The sequence below is a fragment of the Phoenix dactylifera genome, chromosome 2 (assembly GCF_009389715.1).
Source record: "Phoenix dactylifera cultivar Barhee BC4 chromosome 2, palm_55x_up_171113_PBpolish2nd_filt_p, whole genome shotgun sequence".
Classification (NCBI taxonomy): Eukaryota; Viridiplantae; Streptophyta; class Magnoliopsida; order Arecales; family Arecaceae; genus Phoenix; species Phoenix dactylifera.
In genome coordinates, this window is record NC_052393.1 from 1,439,259 (window position 1) to 1,463,165 (window position 23,907).

The 23,907-nt window shown below is 46.4% G+C and overlaps 2 protein-coding genes across 2 annotated transcripts; one reads left to right on the forward strand and one right to left on the reverse strand.

The window, feature by feature from the left end:
* The first annotated feature begins 10,853 nt into the window (after positions 1-10,853).
* Positions 10,854-14,356, forward strand: LOC103717613 (subtilisin-like protease 4). The gene has a single exon (XM_008806070.4). The coding sequence runs from the start codon at positions 11,140-11,142 to the stop codon at positions 13,456-13,458; it is 2,319 nt and encodes a 772-aa protein (XP_008804292.2). The 5' UTR covers positions 10,854-11,139; the 3' UTR covers positions 13,459-14,356.
* Positions 14,357-14,505: 149 nt separating this feature from the next.
* On the reverse strand, positions 14,506-22,563 carry LOC103717594 (uncharacterized protein At1g03900-like). The gene is made up of 4 exons (XM_008806041.4): positions 22,250-22,563; positions 21,608-22,128; positions 15,443-15,724; positions 14,506-14,914 (listed from the first exon to the last, which is right to left on the reverse strand). The coding sequence occupies exons 2-4, from the start codon at positions 22,094-22,096 to the stop codon at positions 14,849-14,851; spliced, it is 837 nt and encodes a 278-aa protein (XP_008804263.2). The 5' UTR covers positions 22,097-22,128; positions 22,250-22,563; the 3' UTR covers positions 14,506-14,848.
* Positions 22,564-23,907: the final 1,344 nt, after the last annotated feature.

Below are 23,907 nucleotides of genomic sequence, written 5' to 3' on the forward strand. Positions count from 1 at the left end.
AGGTCGCCGGCAGTGCTTACTGCAGCACGGCCCGGGTAAGTTCCCTTCTTAATTTTCCGGAGTTATTAGCGTGCATACGTGCCTTTCAACTCACAATACCCTCGCTTCTTCTTCTCTTTTTTTTTTTCTTTTTTTTTTCAGCATATTCTCGAGCTCGACACCATGGCGTTCCTCGCCCACGGTATCGGGAAGAAGTTCGGCAGCTCGGCCAGCAGCTGGAGCCGGCCAAGAAAAGAATCGCCGAGCTAGAAGCGGTGTCGGCCGCTGCCGAGGCTCGGTGGGCGGCCACCGAGGCCGAGCGTCTTGCCGTGGTGGGGGCGCTTGAGGAGGAGAAGGCGGCTCACGCCATGACCAAGGCAACCATGCGCGGCACGGAGGCGCGCTTGGGGGAGGTCCAGGCCAGGGTCGCGGCCCTCGAGTATGAGGAGAGGGCCCTTCGCCTCCGACTCGAGCAACTTGAGGCCCGGGAGAGGAGGGCTCTCGAACGAGCCGAGCACGCCGTGGAGCTCTTCAAAGAGTCGCAAGAGTTCCGCGACATGTTGGAGGAGGAGACGGTCGACGGTTTCCTTCGAGGCTTCGAGAACTTCCGAGAGCAGGTGCGCCTGTACTGCCCTCAGTACGACTTCTCGACGGTCCGTCCGAGGGAGGACCGGGGCTGGGGGTCCGACGTGCGAGCCCTTCCCACCATCCTGACATCCGAGGCGGGAATATATGAGCAAGACCCCGCCGAGCCTTCGACGGGGGTAGCCGAGGCGGACGGTGTCATGGAGGTGGCTCTGGCGGCCGAGACGGACGCTGTCCCGGAGGTGGTGCCCGAAGCTCCTGCTCCCGACCCCGAGCCTGTTCCGGAGGAAGGTCTTGAGGTCATCAATGTGCCGGACGACCCCCCGGATGTGGCTCCCGCCGCTTAGGACTTAGCATATTTTTCTTTTCTTTTTCATTGTATCCGGGGTCGGCCCTTGAGCGGCCGACTTCCAATTTTGTAATTGGCCTTCCGGCCCTTTGTTAATGAAAAAGTATTTTTGCCATTCCGTGTTCATCTTTCCTCTGTTGTCATGACCGAGGTCAGGGCCTTAGCGAACCGCCTCGATGGCCTAGCTTCGCATTTTAATTTCCGGGCTGCTTAACGAAGTTGTCCTTCTTCCCGGGCTACGTCTTAGCCTTCTCGGGTTCCAGTCATCCCGACGAAGAGGAGCTCCGAGTCTTGAGTTTTTTAGAAAATTTCTCTAAGTCCTATAGCTCGGATTTGGGAGTCGTGGAGGTCATTGCGTTTAGCCTTTAGGGGAGTCCCAAGGCGTCGAGGTCGGGCCTTAGCCCTTTAACTAAGACCGGACTAGGTCTGTGCGTGCCGCTAATCGGGGAGTTTAGTCGGGTCTCCGAACTTAACTCCAAACCCCTCAGAGGGAGCGCGGGCCAATAGGCAGGTTATTACCGACGGTTTTCGTAGTTATTGTTCTCGGACTCTGCCGAGGCTTCGGTGAGCAAGGCTGGGTTTCCAGAGATTGCCTTGGTACCCGCGTTTGGCTGGCACATTCGTGGCCGGGACCACTTTTTCAGCCGGACGTAGGAGTTTACGTCGAAGAGCCGAGTTGGGCACTAATTTATGAAATCCTCTGTACCAGTTTCGGAGGCTTGACGAACGGTGCATGCATAATGTAATTAGGAGGTCGATCCTAAGCCGACCCGTTAGAGAGGCCCGACTTTGGGGCGAGATAAGGCTCCAACATTAAGATTCCGCTCAGTAATATGTAAATAAAATTTGACAAGGAGGGCGTTCAGTTGAATGTACCTCTTTCATTCTCAGAGTTATGCTTCGCATGGTGGAGTAGGCTGCTTCCCTTCCTCGTCGACCTGCGGAGTCATTTTTGACTTTAAGGGGGCTCGGGCTTCTCACGGACCCGACAGCACCCGCCGAGGTTGAGAGGGCTTGGGGAGACTTTATTGATTTGTAGCTCTTTGCGAGGTCGAGGGAGTTTGAGACCCTGTGGTCGGACCTCGGGGCACCTCAACCTTGGTCGAGGGGTCTTGTGTCAGGTCGGCGGGTCTGCGGACGCTTTGCTGACCTGTGGTACCTCCCGAAGTCGAGGGAGTCTGATTCTCTACGGTCGACCCTCGGGGCATCCCGACCTTAGTCGAGGGGGCGCTACGGGGGGCCGCGAAGGTACTACCCCGTTGTTGATGATGAGCGCCACGGGGGGCCGCGAAGGTACTACCCCGTCTTCCCGAAGTGTCGAGGGGTCTGGGTACGCACTGTCGACACTCGGGGCATCTCGACCTTAGTCGAGGGATCGCTCGCTTCGGGGATCGGGGATCGTCGACCGCTCCTGGGGGTCCACTTCGTGGCGCCCCAGGTGGAGCCACCCTTTCCACCCCTCACGGCGCCTTCCCGAGGTCGAGGGAGTCTGGTTCTCTACGGTCGACCCTCGGGGCATCCCGACCTTAGTCGAGGGGGCGCTACGGGGGGCCGCGAAGGTACTACCCCGTTGTTGGTGATGAGCGCCACGGGGGGCCGCGAAGGTACTACCCCGTCTTCCCGAAGTGTCGAGGGGTCTGGGTACGCACTGTCGACACTCGGGGCATCTCGACCTTAGTCGAGGGATCCTCCTCCATTCCACGTCTCATCGTCTTGCGATTCTTCCCGAGGTCGAGGGAGTTTGGGACTCTACGGTCGAGCCTCGAGGCATCCCGATTTTGGCCGGGGAATCTGAGGATCACAGACGACCCAATATTAAAAGAAGATTACAGTTATCAAGGTGAGAGAAATATTTGCAGAAAAAGGAGCTGAGTCCATTGTCCTGATTGTTTTGAACCCCTTAGGGTTTCATTGGTAATACATCCGTAGATTCTCGGAGTTCCAGCTTCGTGGGATCAGAGTCCCCTCCAGGGACTTCAATTTGTACGCCCCTGGTCGTTGTACCCGGGCGATTTGATACGGCCCTTCCCAATTTGGGGCGAGCTTTCCTTGCTCGGTCGGTTGAGAAGCCTCGGCTCTCCTGAGGACGAGGTCCCCTACTTTGAAGAGCTTGGGCTTGACTCTGGAGTTGTAGTATTGGGCCGTTCGCTGTTGGTATCTCGCCATGCGAACCCGGGCGATCTCTCTCGTTTCTTCGACAAGGTCCAAGTTGCTCCTTAGCTGGGAAGAGTTGGTGTCGGGGTCGTAATGCTCCACTCTGGGAGAAGGCAGGCCGATCTCCAACGGGATGACGGCCTCAGTGCCGTATGCTAGGTTGAAGGGGGTCTCTCCCGTGGGTAGTCGGAACGTGGTCCGGTACGCCCAAAGAACATTGTACAAGTCCTCGACCCACTGTCCTTTGGACCGATCAAGCCTAGCTTTAAGTCCCTGCAAAATAGTTCGGTTAGTTACCTCAGTTTCTCCGTTTGTCTGGGGGTGAGCGACCGAGGTGAAACGGTGATCAATGCCGAGTTCAGAGCAAAATTCCCTGAAATGAACATTGTCAAATTGTCGACCATTGTCAGATATAAGGATACGGGGTAGTCCGAATCTGCAGATTATGGACTTCCACACGAAGTCCCGCATCTTTTGCTCGGTGATCCGGGCGACGGGTTCGGCCTCGACCCATTTGGTGAAGTAGTCGATGGAGACGACCAGGAACTTTCTCTGTCCGGTGGCCAGGGGAAAGGGCCCCAGGATGTCGATCCCCCATTGGGCAAACGGCCAGGGGGCGATGATGGAGGTCAGCAGAGCTGAAGGTCGGCGCTGGATATTGGCGTTTCGTTGGCACCGATCGCACTTGCGGACGAAATCTGTTGCGTCCTTCTGGAGTGTGGGCCAGTAGTATCCCTGCCGCAGGATCTTATGGGCCAAGGCTCGACCCCCTAAGTGATTTCCGCAGATCCCTTCATGGACTTCTCGGAGGGCGTAGTCCGCCTCGGAGGGGCGGAGGCATCTGAGAAGGGGAGAAGTAAATGATTGTCGATAGAGTTTATTCTCGTACAAGACATACCGGGGAGCCTGGCGCTTGATTCGACGAGCCTCCGTCTCGTCATGAGGTAGGGTTCCGTCCTGAAGGTAGCAGATGAGCCCATCGATCCAACTTGGCTCGGAGTCGACGTACATGGTAGGCTCGGGTTCCTCCGTGCTGGGGGTCTGAAGATACTTGAGCGCTGTTCCCTTGGGAAGCTCGCTCATGCGGGAGGTGGCCAGTTTGGATAGCTGGTCTGCCCTGAGGTTTTCCGCTCTGGGAATGTACCGAATATTAAAAGAATTCAGGGCAGATGTGAGTTCCCGCACCTTTTGGAGATACTTTTGCATGGATGGCCCTTTAGCTTCAAAATCTCCTTGGACCTGGTTCACCACCAGCTGGGAGTCGCTGAAGGCCGTCAGATCTCCCACTTTTAGTTCTCTCGCCAGCTTGAGCCCGGCGATGAGAGCCTCATACTCGGCCTCATTGTTCGAGGCCGGGAACTCGAGGCGCAGAGCTTGCTCAGCCACCACTCCATCTGGACTGGTGAGGATAAGTCCGGCCCCGCTGCCCCCCGGGGTCGAAGACCCATCCGAGTGCAGGACCCATGGCTGCTTCGGGGTCTCCTCCACGGACTCAGATGGCAGCTCGGGGTCGTCCGGAAGAGTGCACTCCACGATGAAGTCGGCGAGTATCTGAGCTTTGATAGCCGGCCTGGGCCGATATTCGAGGTCGAATTCCCCGAGCTCGACCGCCCATTTGGCGACCCTCCCCGCACGATCCGACCTCTGCAATATTTGCTTCATGGGCTGGTCGGTCAATATAGTTATCGTGTGGGCTTGGAAGTAAGGCCTGAGTCTCCGAGCCGAGATGATGAGAGCGAAGATGGTCTTCTCAAGTTTAGAATATCGGGTCTCGGCATCCCTGAGAACCCGGCTGGTGTAATAGACCGGCTTTTGGAGCTTGTCCTCTTCCCGGATGAGAACTGAGCTCACTGCGGCTGGGGAGACGGCCAGATATAAGTAAAGGACCTCGCCTTTCCGGGGCTTGGTGAGCAGCGGGGGAGAAGCTAGAAGGCTCCGAAGCTCTTCAAAGGCCTGCTGGCATTCTTCTGTCCACCGGAAATCTTTCGGCCGTTTGAGGCTCTTGAAGAAGGGGAGGCAACGCTCGGCCGACCGAGAGACGAACCTTCCCAGGGCGGCTACCCGCCCCGCAAGCCGCTGCACCTCCTTAATTGTCTTTGGAGGCGACATCTCTTGCAGTGCCCGGATTTTCTCCGGGTTGGCCTCAATTCCGCGCTGGGTCACTATGAAACCCAGGAACTTGCCCGAGGTGACCCCAAACGCGCACTTCGCCGGATTGAGTTTCATTTGATATTTTCTGAGCTTGGCGAACGTCTCGTCGAGATCGGCTATGTGGTGTTCCGCCGCTCGGCTCTTCACCAACATGTCGTCCACGTAGACTTCCATGTTCCGGCCGATCTGGTTTTTAAAAATCTGGCTGACCAGCCTCTGATAGGTGGCCCCAGCGTTTTTCAGGCCAAAGGGCATCACCTTATAGCAGTAGGTGCCCTTGTCGGTGATGAAGGCCGTCTTCTCCTCGTCTTCTGGCGCCATTCGGATTTGATTGTATCCTGAAAAGGCGTCCATAAAAGTTAGCAGTTGGTGTCCCGAGGTGGAGTCGACGAGTTGGTCGATGCTCGGGAGGGGGAAACTGTCTTTTGGGCAGGCCTTGTTCAGGTCGGTGTAGTCCACACACATACGCCATTTTCCGTTGGCCTTCTTTACGAGGACTATGTTGGCGAGCCAGTCCGGGTAGGAGACCTCCCGGATGAAGCCGGCTCCGAGGAGTTTGTCCACCTCCTCGGCCGCAGCTCGTTGTCGCTCGGGGGCGGAGCCTCTTTTCTTCTGCTTTACAGGCTTGCTGGTTGGTTTCACCTGAAGTCGGTGGACCATGACCTCAGGGTCAATTCCTGGCACGTCCGCGGGCAACCAGGCGAAGACGTCGGCATTATCCCGCAGGAAGCTGACGAGGCGATCCCTCTCATGGGCGCCGAGGCCGGAGCCGACCTGCACAGTTAGCTCGGGAAAATTTTCTCGTAGTGGGATTTGAATAAGGAGCTCACCGGGCTCTACTTGCTTCTTCCAGGGGGTGTCCCTCGCATCGAGGGTTTCTATGGGGAGTGAAGGGCGCGTCGGGCGGTCTGGCGCCTCAGCTGGTTGTTTCACTGTGTGGGCCGCCATGTAGCATTGCTTGGCGACCAGTTGGTCTCCGCGGACCTCGCCTACTCCTTGGTCGGTGGGGAACCGCATGAGTAAATGGCGAGTTGAAACCACGGCTCGAAGGGTGTTTAACCCTGGGCGCCCAAGGATGGCGTTGTAGACCGAGGGCAGACGGACCACCAGAAAGTCCATCCTCACAGTGCTCTCCCGGGGGGCGAGGCCAACTGTGACAAGGAAGCTAGCCTCACCTTCAACCGAGACCGCATCTCCGGTAAACCCGACTAGCGGGGCACTGATTCTCCGGAGATGTCCTTCTGTCAACCCCATTTTTTGGTAGGCGTGGTAGTACAAAATGTTGGCTGAACTTCCATTGTCAACTAGGACACGCTTTACATCAAACCTATTTACAATCATTGAGATGACCACAGCGTCATCGTGAGGGGTCTCGACCCCTTCTAAGTCCTCGTCCGAGAACGAGATGACTTCATCGGTACGTGGGCGCTTCGGGGGTGTTCCCTGGGCGGCCGTTCCTGCCGAGGCCCGCCCGATCATGTTGATGGTGCCGGCGATGGGCCTGTTGTCGCCTGGATTTTCGGTTGGTGCGACATTCTCCGCCGGCCTTCTTTCCTCAGGTCGATTCCTCACGAACCGGTTGAGTACTCCCCGTCGGATGAGCGCTTCTATCTCGTCCCGGAGTTGGAAGCAGTCCTCCGTGTCGTGCCCACGGTCTCGGTGGAAGCGGCAATACTTCCTGGTATTTCGGGGAAATCCCGTGTCTCGCATAGGAGGCGGGGGTCGGAAGAAGTCCCGACCCTCAATTTCCATCAGGATCTCGGCCCGGGGAGCATTAACGGGTGTATAGTTCTCGTACCTCGCCTGGTACATCCGGGGCCGTGGTGGAGACCTCGGACGAGGAGGTGTCCTCTGCTGAGGTCGCCCCTGCTGACGGGGCGGACTCCTCAGTCTGGGGAGATTTTTCTCTCTGCGGGGCGACCGGCTCCTTTGTCGGCTGCGTTCCTCGCGGCGTTTCTTCTGTTTCTTCGAGGCGGGCTCAATTGCTCCCCGCCTGGAGGCGACTGCCTCCTCGGCCTTGGCGTACTTCCGGGCTCGGGCCAGCATTTCGGTGAAGTCGGCCGGGAAGCTCTTCTCGATGGAGAAGAGGAATCGGTAAGAGCGAACCCCAGTCTTCAAAGCCGACATGGCTATCGACTGGTCTAGCTCGCGAACCTCCCATGTGGCGGCGGTAAAGCGGTCCAGGTACTCTTTGAGGGACTCCCCCTCCTTCTGCTTGATGTCCAGGAGGGAGTCTGATGTCCGTCGCTGGCGCCGGCTGGCAGCAAAGTTGGTGGCGAACTGCCTGCCGAGCTGCTCAAAAGAGGACACCGTGTTCGGCTTCAGTCCAGAAAACCAAAGCCGGGCGGTCCCTCGGAGGGTTGCTGGGAAGGCCTTGCAGAGTATGGCCTCCGAGGACCCTTGTAGGGCCATGAGGGCCCGATAACTCTCCAGGTGGTCAAGGGGGTCGGTGATTCCGCTGTAGGGCTCCACCTGAGGCATTTTGAACCTCGCGGGAACCGGCTCGTCCTCGATCTGGCGGGAGAAGGGGGACTTGGTAGTGAACTCAAAGTCCCCTTCCTGTCTTGCCTTCTTGCTGTGGAGTGCCGCGATCTGGCGCTCCAGATGCTCAACTTTTCGGTCAAGCTCCCCCACCCGTGGGATTGTCGCTGTGGTTTGCGCCAGCCCACGGCGGTCCGGGGCTGACTCCGCCTCAGAGTGTTGGGGTCTCCGGTCGAAACCTTCTCCCGGTGACTCTCTCTGGGGAGAAGCTCGTTCTCCATTGTTGGCTCTGGAGGAGCCATGCAAATTTTGGCTGGGGAGAACCGGGCCGTTGGGGAGACACTCCGGCGGGGCCTGGGCCTGCGGGGGAAGTGAGGGTAAAACCTCCTCGCGCCGTAGACCTTGAACGACGGCGGCCAGGGCCTGGACTTGCTGCTCCAGGGCGTTAAACTGTTCCGGCTGGACCTGAGGAACTGGATCAGCTGGAGTTGGAGAATTCTGGACGGAGTGTCCAGGACTTTGCGGGGGACGCCGGGAGATGTTAGAGGCTCCCTTACTTCTCAACTTCATGACTGCTACTCGGGCCCTTCCTCTAGCGCCAACTGTTGCTGAAAATTGGACCCGGGGGCAATCTTCGGTCGAAGAGAGGGAGCGGATGTGAGTCCTCACGGCGGGGCGGTGGTCCGTCGGCGGGCGGCGTCCTCTGTCTGGGTGCCTGCACACGAACCGGTGGCCGGGTTTTCCGGCGCCGGCCCTCCGACGGTCAAGTTAGTGAGGGGGGCAAATAGTATGGAGAAGGAAGATAAACAGTGAATTTTTGGGGGTACCAATGTTCCTCCCTCTTGAGAGGCCAAGGCTCCCTTTTATATGCGGGGGTCGGTTTACCTGTGATGTAACAGGGAGAGGCCGTAGTATGGCTCGGCATGTTGTTCAGGTCGGTGCTCGGTCAGGCGAATCATTGCACTGATGTTGGCGGTATGGCCGAGATCAGAGACTTATCATAGTCGACTAGACCCTGCTGGGTCGATTTGCCGTGGAGAGCTGGGGATCCGTAGATGTCAGGAGCCACGCGCATTTATTATGGAGTAAGCCGGAGATCCGCATTAATGGTGGAGTAAGCCGGAGATCCGCATTTATTGTTGAGTGTGCCGGAAGATTACAGCGGCCATGCGCAATAAATGCCGGAGGGATGTTAGAGTACGGTCCTCGGACATCGGGGTTTCTCTTAGGTCGGAGGTCTCGGGGTCGGTCGTCTCGTGGCCGAGCGTTCCGAGGTCGGACGCCGACTTCTGCTGTCCGGGGTCGGAGGTTGTACGGCTTCTCTGGGGCATTTATGTCATTTGGGGGGAAACTTTATTCCCCCAACACAAGCTAATAACTATTGGTATATAGCTCCACATCTTAGGGCTCTCATCTTTTGAAATTGTACTTTTTATCTCGTCCATATGAGAGAATATCCCACTAAATGATGTTATTTACTTATATAGTTTGCATATTGGATAAGAAATTTTACCTTTGTAGTGGCCTCAAGATATTTGATTTATTTTAAAACTATTTTTATTTTACTTATATGAAACTGTTATAATGGTTGTTATATTAAATCTTGCTTGAAATTTAGACAACTATCAAGTCAATAGTAAGGTTTGGGAATAATAGAAACACCAGTACATGTCTCCGTGTTGAGGTTTATGAACCTGAGAAATAATGGCAGTAACAATAAATTCTGATTCTTGAAGAAAGGTGTGCTTGAATAGTTAGTTAAGCTAAATGAGTTTTTTTTGAGAATCAGCAAAATAGTGCTTGAATGCAGATTCCAAATGTTTGTATAGTTAAACCCTTAAATTATTTTAAATAAGTTGCAATGTTATATAAAATAATCAATTCTTTTTCTTTTTGGTAGAAAATTAAAAAAAAGCTTCATTTCATTCTCTAGAACATCTTCCAAAATTTATTTTCAATAATAATTAAAGATATAAATAAGTTCTACATATTTTTAATATTATATATATATATATTATAAATACCATAGAAAGATCGCATAATCCATTATTATTTCTCATGTATATTATAATTAAAAACCGATATTTAAAGAAAAGTCTACCAAAAAAAATGCATATGTTTTACATCAAGTTTATTTTTAAATTTCTAAAATTTGAATATGTTTTCAATCAAGACTTGTTTGTACCGCTTAACTTTGGGTGGTTGGACCAGAGAACTAGGCCATGTCTACATCATTTTTTGTGCAATTTTTAGTTTGGTTAGATTCAACATTGAATTGGTGGGTTAATCTAACCATGAAACGGTACCCACAATCTTTTTCTTTCATCCATCGTTGCATGTTTTCGATCGATTGGGCGGTGGACCTGGTCCAACAAATAACCACTCATAGCTTTTAGAGCGCCGACATTTCCATAGCAAAGGCCCTAGAAGGCTCTAGAAGGCATTTGAGCGTGTAACTGTTACTTTTGACATGCTATTAGTCGGACACGTGGCAGACAAAATGCTGTTGTCGGCTGTTTTTTTTGTAAGAATTTTTATAGAATTTATCTCCTGTTTTTCGAATCGAAGAGGAACACCATGATGCCATGCAACGTAAAAAAAACCTCCATGAGAGGATGGGTGTAATTCATGGGTGGTGCAATATTGGTCCCTCGCAAGAAAAGCTTCTCCTGCCGTCGCATCAACTAAAGTGGTAAGATGAGAGTGATCGAATACTAAATTGCCGATTGGATCTGAGAAATTTTTTATGTGCAATCACTGATTCTTCCAAGCACTCAAAACCTCACCCTTAATCATGGTGGGTCCCTTGATTAGGTTCAGCTTAATATGAGGCTCACCTAAGTTTGTTCGACTGGAAATAAAGGCCCAATTTGTAATTAGCAAGCCAACATAGTGCCTCTTGTTCCATTAGAAAATGTACCAAAGGCTGAACATGGTTGATCTTAGGCATGCAACCTTACACCAGGAGGCATCACTTGGACCTACATTGGATTCCACATGCAACAAAACACAGAAGGACTTCATTGTTTTATAGTTCTTTCCTGCATCAGTTTACGTACGTATCGATTTCTCCAAGAGCCTCGGTTGGCCAATAATTAAATCATTCATATATATATATATATAAACTAAACATCATCCTGTAACTAGGAAAAAATATTATAGCTAGGAAACTTCTTTGAGAACTATTACATTGGATCCCAAGGGATCCAAGGCGGTGGTGCGCCGTGCTACTTTTCGTTTCCTGGCCTGTCTTTGGCATTGATTCAGATGGAGACATCCAATTTGCCCATTATCAAGAACACCCATCAATGATTGGTCTCACGGCCATTTCTACGTAATTTCCTTTATTCTGGATCTAGGAGACCCGCCCATATGTTCTACGTGCAAAGAGTATCCTCCCTCTCTCTCTACCTTCTTTCTCAGCGCTCCATTGGATCCTAATGGAGAAAAGCAAGTCTGTCTTCTTTTCCTTCGCCTTCCTCTTCTTCTCTTTCTCCGGACCTTCTCCTCTCGTTACTTTCGGCCAGCTCTTGCCCATCGTCGAAGACCAAGAAGGCAACGCTAGCCGGATTCAGACCTACATCATTCATGTACAAAGGCCGGCGGGCACCAAGCTCCTCAGCGATGCGGACAGGGAGAATTGGCACAAATCCTTCTTGCCAAACACCACCCTGGACACCGGCGAGCCGCGGTTGGTCTACTCCTACCGCAACGTGATCGGCGGATTCGCCGCAAGGCTAACCCATGATGAAGTGACGGCCATGGCGTCCGTCGATGGATTCTTGCATGCTCACCGGGATGAGAGGCTTCCACTCCTGACCACCTACACACCCGCCTTCCTGGGTCTAAGCGAGCGAGACGGTATTTGGTACGCCAGTTGCTCCGGCAAGGGCGCCATCATCGGCGTACTAGACACCGGGATCTCTCCCACCCACCCATCTTTCGACGACAAGGGAATGCCGCCTCCGCCGCATGAATGGCGGGGGCACTGCGATTTCCGCGAGCCCCTCTGCAACGACAAGCTCGTCGGCGCGGCTGCGTTCCGAGGCGGCAGGCCGGCGCCGGTCGAAACCGACGACAGTGGTCACGGGACTCACGTCGCCGGCGTCGCGGCAGGGAGCTTCGTCGATGGCGCCGCAGTCCTCGGCGATGCCAAGGGCACGTCAGCCGGGATGGCTCCTAGAGCTCACCTGGCGATCTACAAGGTGTGCTCCAAAGATGGCTGCGACGACAGCGATATACTTGCAGGTATAGACCAGGCCATCCATGATGAAGTCGACGTGCTCTCCATCTCCATTGGCTCTCGGCCTCGATCATCCATTGCTGGCTCTCAGCCTAGGCCTTTCTATGAGGATAGTATCGCCATTGGCTCGTATGCAGCAACGAGGCATCGAATCCTGACGTGCGTTGCGGCAGGCAATGACGGGCCGTACCAAGGCAAGGTGGTCGGCGATGCCCCATGGATTCTGACGGTCGGAGCGAGCTCCACCGATAGGAGACTAAGGGCGACCGTGAGGCTCGGCAATGGAACGGAGCTCGATGGAGAGTCCGCCTACCAGCCAAGCTCGTTCGATTCAACCCTGCTGCCAATTGCATTCCCAGGATACGATGATCAGGGTGGGCGTAGAGGTTGTGGAAACGACTCGTTCGGTGGTATTGATGTGAAAGGAAAGATGGTGCTGTGCGAGACCGGATACAACGTTAGCAACATCGAGAAGGGTGAGTTTGTGAAGAAGGCTGGAGGGGCCGCCATGATAGTATTGAACCAACGAGAACAAGGTTTCACCACATTTTCTGAAGCTCATGTCCTTCCAGCAGCACATTTGAGCTTCTCCGATGCACTCGTAATTGAATCTTATTTCGATTCATCCACAAATAATACTCCCATGGCAACCATAATATTCAAAGGAACGCAATTTGGATCGCGTCCGTCACCTGCCGTTGCTTCCTTTTCTTCGAGAGGGCCGAGCCTGAACAACGGTGGCATCCTGAAGCCTGACATTATTGGCCCCGGTGTGAACATTTTAGCAGCTTGGCCTCCAAATGTTGCACCAACCAACCAAGTTAGCACTTCAACTTCTACGTTTAATTTTCTAAGTGGTACCTCCGTGGCCACACCTCACCTCTCTGGGATCGCAGCACTGCTCAAGAACACACACCCACATTGGTCGCCTGCTGAAATTAAATCGGCGATAATGACAACAGCCGATAGGGTAGACCGTGATTGGAAGCCGATCGCCGATGAGTACAATGGCGGCGCTGCTAGCCTCTTTGCCATGGGTGCAGGACAAGTGAATGCATCAACAGCCAACAATCCGGGACTTGTCTATGAGCTTCATTCGCATCATTACATTCGTTATCTTTGTGGGTTAGGGTACACAGAGCAACAAATTATGGCTATCACCCAACATCAGATCAAGTGTTCGAATCACCATGATATCGGCATCGAACGATTGAACTACCCTTCGATATCGGTATCCCTTGGATCCCCTGCAAGGAAGACCATCAGAAGGAAGGTGAAAAATGTAGGGCAAGACAATGCAGTTTACTTTGCTGAGATTGAAGAGCCAGCAGGAGTTGAGGTGGAAGTATCTCCTTACAGACTAGAGTTTGATAGATTGTATGAGAGAAGGCATTTTTATGTCATACTAACTACCAATGGCACGACTCCAGGCAAAGGTCAGGTATCAGAAGGACAACTATCATGGGTTTCTAGCAAACATGTTGTGAGAAGTCCAATCTCTGTTGTCTTCAGCTAAAATTCCATTCTTGGTTTCTATTTCTTGGTGTAACATGCACATTTTCCAACTCTTTGGCAAGAGAATGAAATGAAAGTCGGATCTTTATTCACTGAACTTTTTTTTGGGTAAATTCCTCGGCCCATAGGCTAAGAATGGGCAGTACAACTGGGGCTTGATCTTTGACATAGGCTCTAACCACCAATGCTGCAGAAAGAAGAAAGTACAAGGAACAAAAAGAGAAAAAGAGGAAGAAAATTTAATAAAAATTCTATGGATTGATCAAAAATAATTCTTCTGCAAATTAAATCCTAAGCTGTGTTGTACAGAAGAGCTTTATAAAGTCCTATGAAAAATAGGCAAGTCGATCCAAAAATAAAAGGAAACATGCTAAAAATATTCCACTAGGAAATATAAAAATTCAGTCTCACCCCACAAGAAACATAATAATATTAGGAAAAAGAAAATCTGAATGATATATAGTTGATTAATGCTCTCAGTGTTGCAGAGCCATAATAAGTGCAGCCTATATAGACTAATTTAAAAAAAAGTGTATGCTGTAAATAACTGAGGTTCGACTTCTTTTGTACTTGGATCAAATTGTGATATCGAATTGAGCATAATTTTGCTGGACTTGGTGAGACTCAAAGAATTTATAGATCCACACTCTAAACTCATGCCTACTCTCTGTCTTCTCTCACTTGCCATATCCCCTGCTCCAATCTATCCACCCACCATCCCTGCTACTTGCCTCCATTCTTATACCAACTTCCTCTTCTCCATTCTTCCATTAGTTGCAGAAGGTGATTTACACCCACCCATCTCCTCTACTTTTTCTTTCTCCTGATCTCCTCCTTCTCGCATTGTTTGGGACGAGATTTGTTCTGATGGAAATCACCTTGAAGCATATTTTCAGTCCAAACCATCAAAATTTCCTTTTAGGAAATAGCAATTAAATTCCACAAAAGATAGAAAAAGAAAACAAAACAAATTAAACTATAAGGAAATATTGTAAGATGTAATGAGGATTTTAAATTATAATTATGGCGGCAAATCAGTTCGGGCAAATTGAAACCAGTATATAATGACTTTGAAATAGTAATACGGCTTACAGATGTAAGTCATTGTTCACATGGAAAAGAACAAGGAATGTTTTGATAGTCATTCAGCAAGAAAATGACGAAAAACATTTACATCATGTATCCAAAGTTTCCAACTCCTGTCACCTCAAAAAAGTAAAATATTTTGTAAAAAAATTACTTGAGTATATAGAGGAATGCAATTCCACCAACATACCATCTGTTTTTTTTTCAGAAAAAAAGGATGAGAACAAGCGTTTGCATTCTTCTCCTAGAAATGTCTCTCTTTCTCATTGAATGGAAGACTGCATGCAGCGAACACTCCTGGGAACTCAAAATGCTGCCCAACCAGATGCAGTACTCTTTGCTGACCCGGACCCACTTGAAGGTAGGCTCCTCTGAAATCCAAAATGATCGGTCTCAAGTATAAAAACAGAAACATTGAAACATAGCATTTTCATGGATAAGTTGACAAACAATGTAATTAATGCCATACATTTGTCCGAAAAAAACAACTAGAAGTGATGTTTCTTGGCAATTAGTGGGGAAATGTTCATAGAACACTTCACTTAGAACATTTCAGTTACACCGGTGAAATTCTCTTCAAAGACCAAGTTTGCATGACTAAGCAGTCAAGCAAACAACTGTCCAAAGAGGCGGTGAAGGGGAATACTCTTTGAGTAATCAGGAAGCCAAACCCACTTGTATTCCAAACTCTGTTAACTAACTAGTGAAGGTTATATAGATGTGTCAAAACCAAATGGGACCTTGTCTTTCACATTCCAAATATCCGAGCTATTAGCTCATAAAATATCCTCGCACACCAGACAACAGGTTATAGTGCACTTTCACATGCATTCCACTAGGTTGCACAAACGAAAAAAAAAACAGAACTTTGCAGATGTATGTAGAGGATAGAAACATACCTCAATTGCAGAAAGATCTGCAAGAGGATTAGCAGGATGCCTTGCTGAATCTTTGGGAGCCTTGTGTCCAGGGTTGTGATCTGAGGTCATCCTAGCAACTGCAGGGTCATTAGGCGGGGGTGGAAGAGGAGATCTGATCTTTCCGGCTCCACCAGGCGGTGGTGCAAGAATTGTACTTGCTTTTTGTTTGCCAAAAGCCCCTCCCGATAGGCCAGCAGATGAAAGCATGCCACTTGCACTAGATGACTTGTTCTTCACATTTATACGGATGGTTTCTCCTTCCTAAAGTTAGAATCCCCCAAGAGTGGGAGGAAAAAAGAAACATGACTCAAGAAATATAGGAAACAGGTAAGGTTATAGGCATTCTGTAACAAATAATGGTAGATGACTGCAAGGGCAGTAGAAAACCAACTCCATGGTTATGTTCAATAAAAGGAGATGACTGAAAGGAGAAGCTACAAAATCAGGCTGACAAGGAGCATGGTTTTGGTATTGAAAACAGTCATACAATCTCTTGCAATCACAACACTAAGAACACCAAAAAAAAATATAACAAAGAAAAGAGGATTTGATAAACAAAGATGAGGTTGCATGCTTAAAGAAGAATGTAACTAACAGAAATTGCAAAAAGAAAAACATATCCGTGTTTATGACAAAGTCGAATTTAGTTTCCTGAGATACCATTCAGATCTTCTTTGTGGCTATTGGTTAGATGCAGCAAATCTTCTTTCAAATGTTTATTTCAAGATATTGAAAAACATTTCATCATAGAACAAGAAATATGGCATCATCCAATCATGTCTCGTTCAAAGAAAAAGGAAAAAAAAAGATTAATATATTGATGCTCACTGCACTAAATAATTAATTCTAAATATGATTAAAGAGAAAAAATAATAACTTCAAGACATGATGCTGAGGTCGCATAAATAAGCTATATCTATTAGTAGATATGCATAGATTAGCATTTTATATTTGATTTAGTCCTTCACTTGTAGACATGATTCGCCAAGAAAGAGTAATTCACTCCATCATAAGTACTATTTTAAGGTCTAGTTAAAATAACTCAACTACGAAGATACTAATAAATAAGGTATGAAAGTTTTCTGATTGGCAGATAGCTACAAGAGGCATAATAATAGAGTGCATGAAACTTAAAAGCACGAGCAAAGAAGGAGCCATACGAAATAAATGCAAATATAGGGTAATATTATATGAAATAATTAGAGGGCAATGTATTGGAGGTAGCACAGGAGTTGGACCAATTGAGGAAAAAATAATGGATTGAGAGAGATGTTGTGTGCGAGTGCAACAAAGATCAAAGGAGGCCCATATAAGGAATTATGCATGAAACTACGAAGAAAGAGAGCAAGACCTGACAGCAACATGGATGGAATTTGTGAGGATGGATTTACAAAAGCTTGCAATGATACCAAAGTTGAATCTTAAAAGGAATAAACCACAAATAAGGATAACAAACAGGATACACAGACCTTCACATTGCACGCATGGCTGTTACCAATATGTATTGAATACCTGATAAGCATTGAAAATGTCTAGGATGCATGCCAGACACATATATTTTCAGTATCCCAATTCTAAATTTTGATAAGTGCTCTAAATACTTCCTGCATTCTAGACAGTTTCTAGACATGCCTAGGGATGAGCTTCTTTTTTCACATGTCGTAATTTTAACTGATATATTAATCCTCCTTTCTCAGCCCGATCCCAATATAGTTTCCTTTTTTATAAAAAATGCTCAGGACCTAACTTACTTATATGTGAGACAAAATAGTCCATGTTACTAAGCCTCCTTTCTCAGCCCAATCCCAATATAGTTCAGTTCTCCTTTTAATAAGATGTGACTTACTTACAAATGAGACAAAATAGTCCATGTCGTCTAATTTATTATATATATATCTAAAATGAAGGCTCAGCTTATGCAGAATCCTCCATTCGCCGCGTAGAAACCATATTAATGACAGGTACTCAATGTTCTAGTTGGCTTGAAATTTGATTGTGGCATATCTTATAAACAGATGTTAAAAAACATGATAGATAAAATATGTTGCTTTTTGCCATTAATATCTACATTACTTTTTATGTGGATGAGTAAAAATAAAGATCAAGTTTTCTTGGGATTATGTCGAAAATGATTTAATTATGAATCGTAGTTAACATAGAAATCTTTATGGGAGCTAGGGCGGTTGAGTGAAGAAAGCAATCCGAGGCGTCGATGCTTCAGTGAAGCACCCGGCGCGCTATATGTTAGCATAAGAATTTTTATGAGAACTGGGAATGGGTAATCGAGTGAAGAGAGGGATTTGAGCATTTCAATTCTCCAGCAAAGCACCCAGCACATTCCATGGGATCGGGTCACAAGATAGCAACCCAAAGTGCCAACATTTCACTTCAAGAGAAGGTACACGAAATGTCGATCAGCAAGTGCCGACTAATTTTTGTCCAAATTAGATAAGAGATTAAGAATAGGATGATACATTCATATGGGATGAGTGTATCTTTTTTTGGCATACTCGATCAGATGATCTCGACCATAGGATTAAGAAAACTGTACCCCATGCATCATGTAGGTTATATGCTAGTTAGTAACTAATTCTGTTGATCCTTCATATCTAAGTGATAATTAACCGTAACCTATTCTGCCAATATAATTTAAAACAAGGAGAGTGGAGATGCAGATCAATGGAAAAGTTCATATTTTTATATCAGAAAAAAAAACTCAACATTATATTGTCTTATTTAATATAAAGATATTAAGGGAGTTAATCGCTAATTAGACAAGAAAGATTATTTTGTCCCATGTATAATAAACTACAGTCTTAATTGTCCTTTTATGAAAAAAAGAGGGCCGTCATGAAATTGGGTTGAAGAAAACCGACTAGTCCATCAAAATCCCTTTTAAAATTTTATATGCTCTAGATACTTCCTGCATCCTAGACAGTTTCTAGATATGCTTAAGGATGAAGGATTTTTTTTTGGAGGGGCAGGGTGATGATTATTAACCTTTGGTTGGGCATAATAAATGGTGAAATTTAGATTTTGTGATGTTGATTGTATTGTGTAAAGTATGGAGCATGATCAAAGGATATGAATAATGGCTATGTAAATAGAGCTTCTGTGTTTTGATGGTATTATATGGACTCCAGACTATGGAGTATGGACCATGGATTGAGGTGTCCCATGTCCATGCCCATCACATGCCAGCTTAGTACAAGCATTTTACCATGTTGTATTTGACATTTCCTTTTCGTGCACTGAGTCCCTGACACGACTGCATGCCAAGAGCTAGTCAATACTCTGCAAATGTTGAATGCCGCTAAGGCACTAGCATGATATGCATCATGTCTTATCATGCATGCTAAGTAGTGCCTTTGATCTCCATTCATCAATCCTATTCAAGATTGACCAAACCATAGACCGTACTATTAAAATAACCCATCATGCTTTATGGAATAATCCATATTTATATGAAAAAAATGTCATATTCCTAACCTTGTCACATCCTATTTTCCAAGATATGCCATATTGGCATATCCCTCTCTTGCTACATCCATGTCAATGCTTCATAGAACCAAAGCCAATCCCAAATAGTTGGGTCAAGACTGAACGAATATGGTTATGATTGTGTCCTAAGATGCACGGGTCATAATCAAATTATGTGGATCCTTACTTGTATATAAAGTTGTCAAAGGCTCAAGGCACACTAAGGTGCTAAGGCATCTTGGGGGCTAGCTACAAGGTGCAAAGCAAGGCACATGCCATATATTGTATATCTATACATCACCTTAACCTTGGTTTGGTTATGACAAACTTAAGGTAAGGAGACTTGTTGAAGCAATTGGCCTCCTTAGGGGCTTAACTCAGGGTTTAAGGTGCATTGAGAACAATTTAAGGCACCTTCATTCCTAAAGTCCTCGCTCTCTATCAGTTGAAGAAAGCGTGTATCTGGCCTATAGCTTGCAACTTGCACAATATACATCAAATTTGGAAGACTTACTGAAAAATGTGCCTACTCAGCATCTTAGAAATCATAGAAAATTGATGCATATGATCCGGATAGAGCAACACATATCTAGATAAGTTCATGATTGTTTGGCTATCTAAAAGTAGATGTCTAAATGAGGGATGGCCCCATTGGTTTCAACAAATATGTGCAAAGTCAATAATTGATATCAGTCGAACAAAACCAGAGTCTGCGATGGAGACAAGCTTCACATTAGAGGAAATAAGATCATTCGACATCTCAGCCATGGTAAGATGAGTCTAAATATTGACAAACCTATGAATCCAAGATGTTCACTATGAAGTTGATGATATCGCATAGAGATAGTAGTAAGATGCATTATAGTCTGATGGGCCAAACATGAGGTCAAGTTAAAGCATGTGAAGAAGAATACTGAATGCAGGTATTGTAATTTATAAATAAAGAGGACAAAGGAGCCTTCCAACACTCAAAAATACTAATAAGTGAGAAAAAAATAGTAAATGTAAAGTTAAATAAATCTAGGCAAATCAAAAGATAAGGGGTAACTAGATAAAAAAATTATAGTTCCGCTGGAATAGAAAAGAAATTGAAATGTTTCAAAACTCAACGGACAATTGAAATGAGCAATGTTAGAAGAAAGACTTGAGGAAAGACGGGAAGGTTATTTGGAGGTGCAGAAAAAGGAATTAAAAAGAATGTAAGAAGAAACCAAGCTCAATTGACAAGGAAAACTGAACTAGCACCCAGATTTTTGCAGAGAAAAACTCACAGCAGATCCCACCTTAAATCATAGTTAATTAGGACAATATCAACTCAGAGTACGACTGTCTAGGTGGACATTAGGATGATGGTGATATTAAGAGCGTGCTATGAATCCTCGCAAGTGGCTGACAACATCACGTAGAGGTGTTGGGCTCAGGCTTCATATTTTAATCATGGCTTTTAATGAGGATTAGAATGCTTACAGGAATGTGCTTCAGGCTGCATGCACAAGGAAAATGATGATGCAATGATATCAGTGGTTCACAAGATCAATTGGAGATATGATGGCCATTTTGGAAACAGACATGAGGGAAACTACCAGAGAAATATTTATGCATGAGAACTTTTCCAACTACCACAAGATCCAGTCACTGAAGTCCAGCAACAGCCAGCTATTTCATCGAAGAAGAGACCACCATTACATGATTGTCAAGGCAGATGGATCCAACAGTGGTTAGCTCAAAGAAATGTAAATTTATGATGGAATTGCATATTATTTGGCTTCTTATGTCCAATAAATGGAAAAATGTAGAAGTTAATGATTGTTCATGATTTCAACTAAGCAGAATCATTTTGTTAAGTAAACTTGTGTATGAAGATGCAGATGCTGCAGAAGGAGAGGCGATTCTTGGAAAACAAATTTAAGAGAAAACAAAAACAAATTTTGAACATTCAACGATTACCTACTATTTATACAATAGATGTCAGAGCATGGTACACAACTAGAAGCAAATTAATGGTGTAAACGTAACAAAGGAATCACTATGTGACAGTCTGGTAAGTACAGCCAAAGGGTCCAATCATCGTATCATTAAAAGGAATAGCAGGCTAGAAATCACAATAACAGCATTACATTGGTGTAGCTTAACTCAATCCTCAAGTACCAATATAACATAACCTAGTATTAAGGTGGCTAAACAAACTGCACAAGAACAGGAATCATTAACAACAAGTATTACGGTGATACAAAAATGAGCTGCAAAGCTAGAATCCTTTGACCTGACTAAACAAAAATTTTTCTCTCATAACAATGTATAAACAACAATAAGGATAAACAATTTAACCAACAGTTACTATCCTCCGGGCAAAATTAATTTGCCAAAACAAAATAGTTCTGCCAAATACATCATCAAACTAATGGTCACACAATATTTCTCATACTAAACTTAACACCCCATGAATGTGACTTATAGTTATAGTTCTATTGTTAAAAAAATTTAAAACAAAAAAAAAACTCCTAAAGCTCAATCTACAATTTATGACAATAAACCAACAAGAGAAGCAGGCCCAAAAACATGGATACACTCAGAGAACAAACATTGCTGCTGCTAATTCATGAGCTACAGATCAACAAGATTAGATGCAGTCTGACGAATCTATAATGCAGTCTACTTGGATACCTTCAGCCGATGATTCACTGCAGGATGGATATCAATGTGACTTTCCTCGCTCTCCTCACCCGTCTCCTTCTCGTGCTCCCTCCTCACATACTTTTCGTGGTCAGACAGCGCCACATTGAAATCGAACGCCTCGTTGCGCTCATTGAAGCCGAGGCCGATGAACGCGTGCTTGCCCTGTCCGTCCTCGATCTTGAGCACGAAGTAGCGGGAGGAGTCGAGCACGGTCTCGACCGAGCTGTCGCGCTGACCCGGCTGGACAAAGCAGGCGGCGAAGAGCTCCCCGGAGTTGGGGTCCTCGAGCCGGATCTCGCAGCGCTCCCGGCAGGACACCACCCGGAGGCGGCCCGACCAGATCTTGTCGGACTGGAGCCACTCCCCACACTTGTACCCGCCGCTCGTGCTCCGCGGCGGGATCTTGTACACCGACACCTCCCGCACCACCAACAACGTGTGTTCGAATGCCTCCTCCTCCTCCTCGAAGGACGACATCGTCGATTATGGATCCAAATCTCGCTCGCTCCCTCAATCGCAAGAAAAACAAGAAAAGATTAGTTTTTTTTTCTTTTTCAAAGAAACGCGATGAATATCGAATCGAATTGGGGCTTTTCTCAAGAATTGGACGGATCGGACATCGAATCTTACTGAAATCGGGTGCTTTCTCCCGAATTTGGCGAGATTTCAATGGTTTCTGGGGATCAGGAAGTGAGTCTTGGAGGAGATTTGTGTGGGATTTCTCAAGAGAAACAGGCCCAGGGAAAGACTAGTTGATGATGTATGAAGATTTGGACTGGAGGTATTGAAGAGAAAGGAAGGGCCGTGGAGCCCGTGGGGAATTTCAAGGATTCCGGCCGGTGAAAATCTAACAGAGAGACGTGGGCTTGAAGGGAGAGAGAAGGGAGTGGGAACCAGGAATGAGATGAATGAAATTACGAGTCTGCCCCGAGGTTTCCAAAGATCATCTTCCCTGTAACCGTTAATATTTTATGCTCTGTTGTACTCTAAGCCCTACCTCGCTTCTTGTATTTTTAACGGCAGCTCATTCGCAACGAGTATAAGTGCAGCCAACAACATAAAAAAAAAAAAAAATTACATAGCAGCCCAATAAAATTATGCCACAAAAGAGGCAGCTCAGTTCGTAACGTTGTTGATCTCTCTATGTGTGACTTAACAGGAGCCACGCTCTCTCAACAATTTACGGATATCACCGAGTAGGAGTTTTTCACAATCAGTGCTACCTTAACCCTAGATCTAGCCGATTATCGTAGTTGAATCCCTCTTGAGGAAAATGTGATCAATACTCAGGATAAGTCTTGTATAGGTGATGTCCTCTCATGCGGCTCTAAATTCTGCGCTGACGATGGAAGTATCAAAGATCCTCCGATCCTCTGTCGCCATTAGTCTGTTTTTTTTTTCAAAAATTTCTCATCATATCTAAAAATTTAAATTTTATTAAAAACTTGATGACATCATATTTATAAACTGACCTGGCCGCCAATATTTATTTCTCGTCTTTATATATTTTATTAGACAATAAGACCTGAAAACTTAATTTATTTTTTATCAATATGAATATAAAGAAGCAAAGCCAGATAGTCTCATTGTATCCACTGTAAATCATTCCATTAGTTGCAATGCTCTTTACACACCTATGTCCCTTATTGACTCATAGTTAGAAATATATTTATTAAAGTAATTTTTATTAAAAGTATTTAATTATTTGTTTTGCTAGTAAAATTCAGATTTATTTTATTTTTGCAAAATGATACTTATTGAGGATTTTTAAGATAACTTTACCTTTGTGCCCAAGGGTTTGATAAATGATGCACAAATTTAAAAGCCTAATATGCATAGCTTGAATGTTTGATGTATAGTTAAAGAATCTGGTACTAGGACGAAAGAGTAAAATCATTTAAGACTATCATTTTGTAAAGAAATGGATGTAATATGTTTTGAAAACAAAATAATTTTTTTTTGAGCAATTTTCAAAGTTGCTAGGGTTCAATGAAGAGCAATACTACCGTAATTCAAAAAAATTACTCATAAAAGTGATTGAGGTGCTTGCAATAACAATTCACTGTACTAATACTAGATGACCTTTTGAAATACTCAAGCATTTTAGTTAAATATTTTTTTATGCAAAACTCATTTTATTGAAACTTAGGAGTGGGGTTGCAAACAAGCATGCTTGATATTAATCCAACCTAATTTCATATTTGGGTCATGATTTTGGACCCAACTTCAATTCTTTAGTTTATCGAATCAAGTCAATATGGATCCATGCAAAGCATATTAGATCCAAC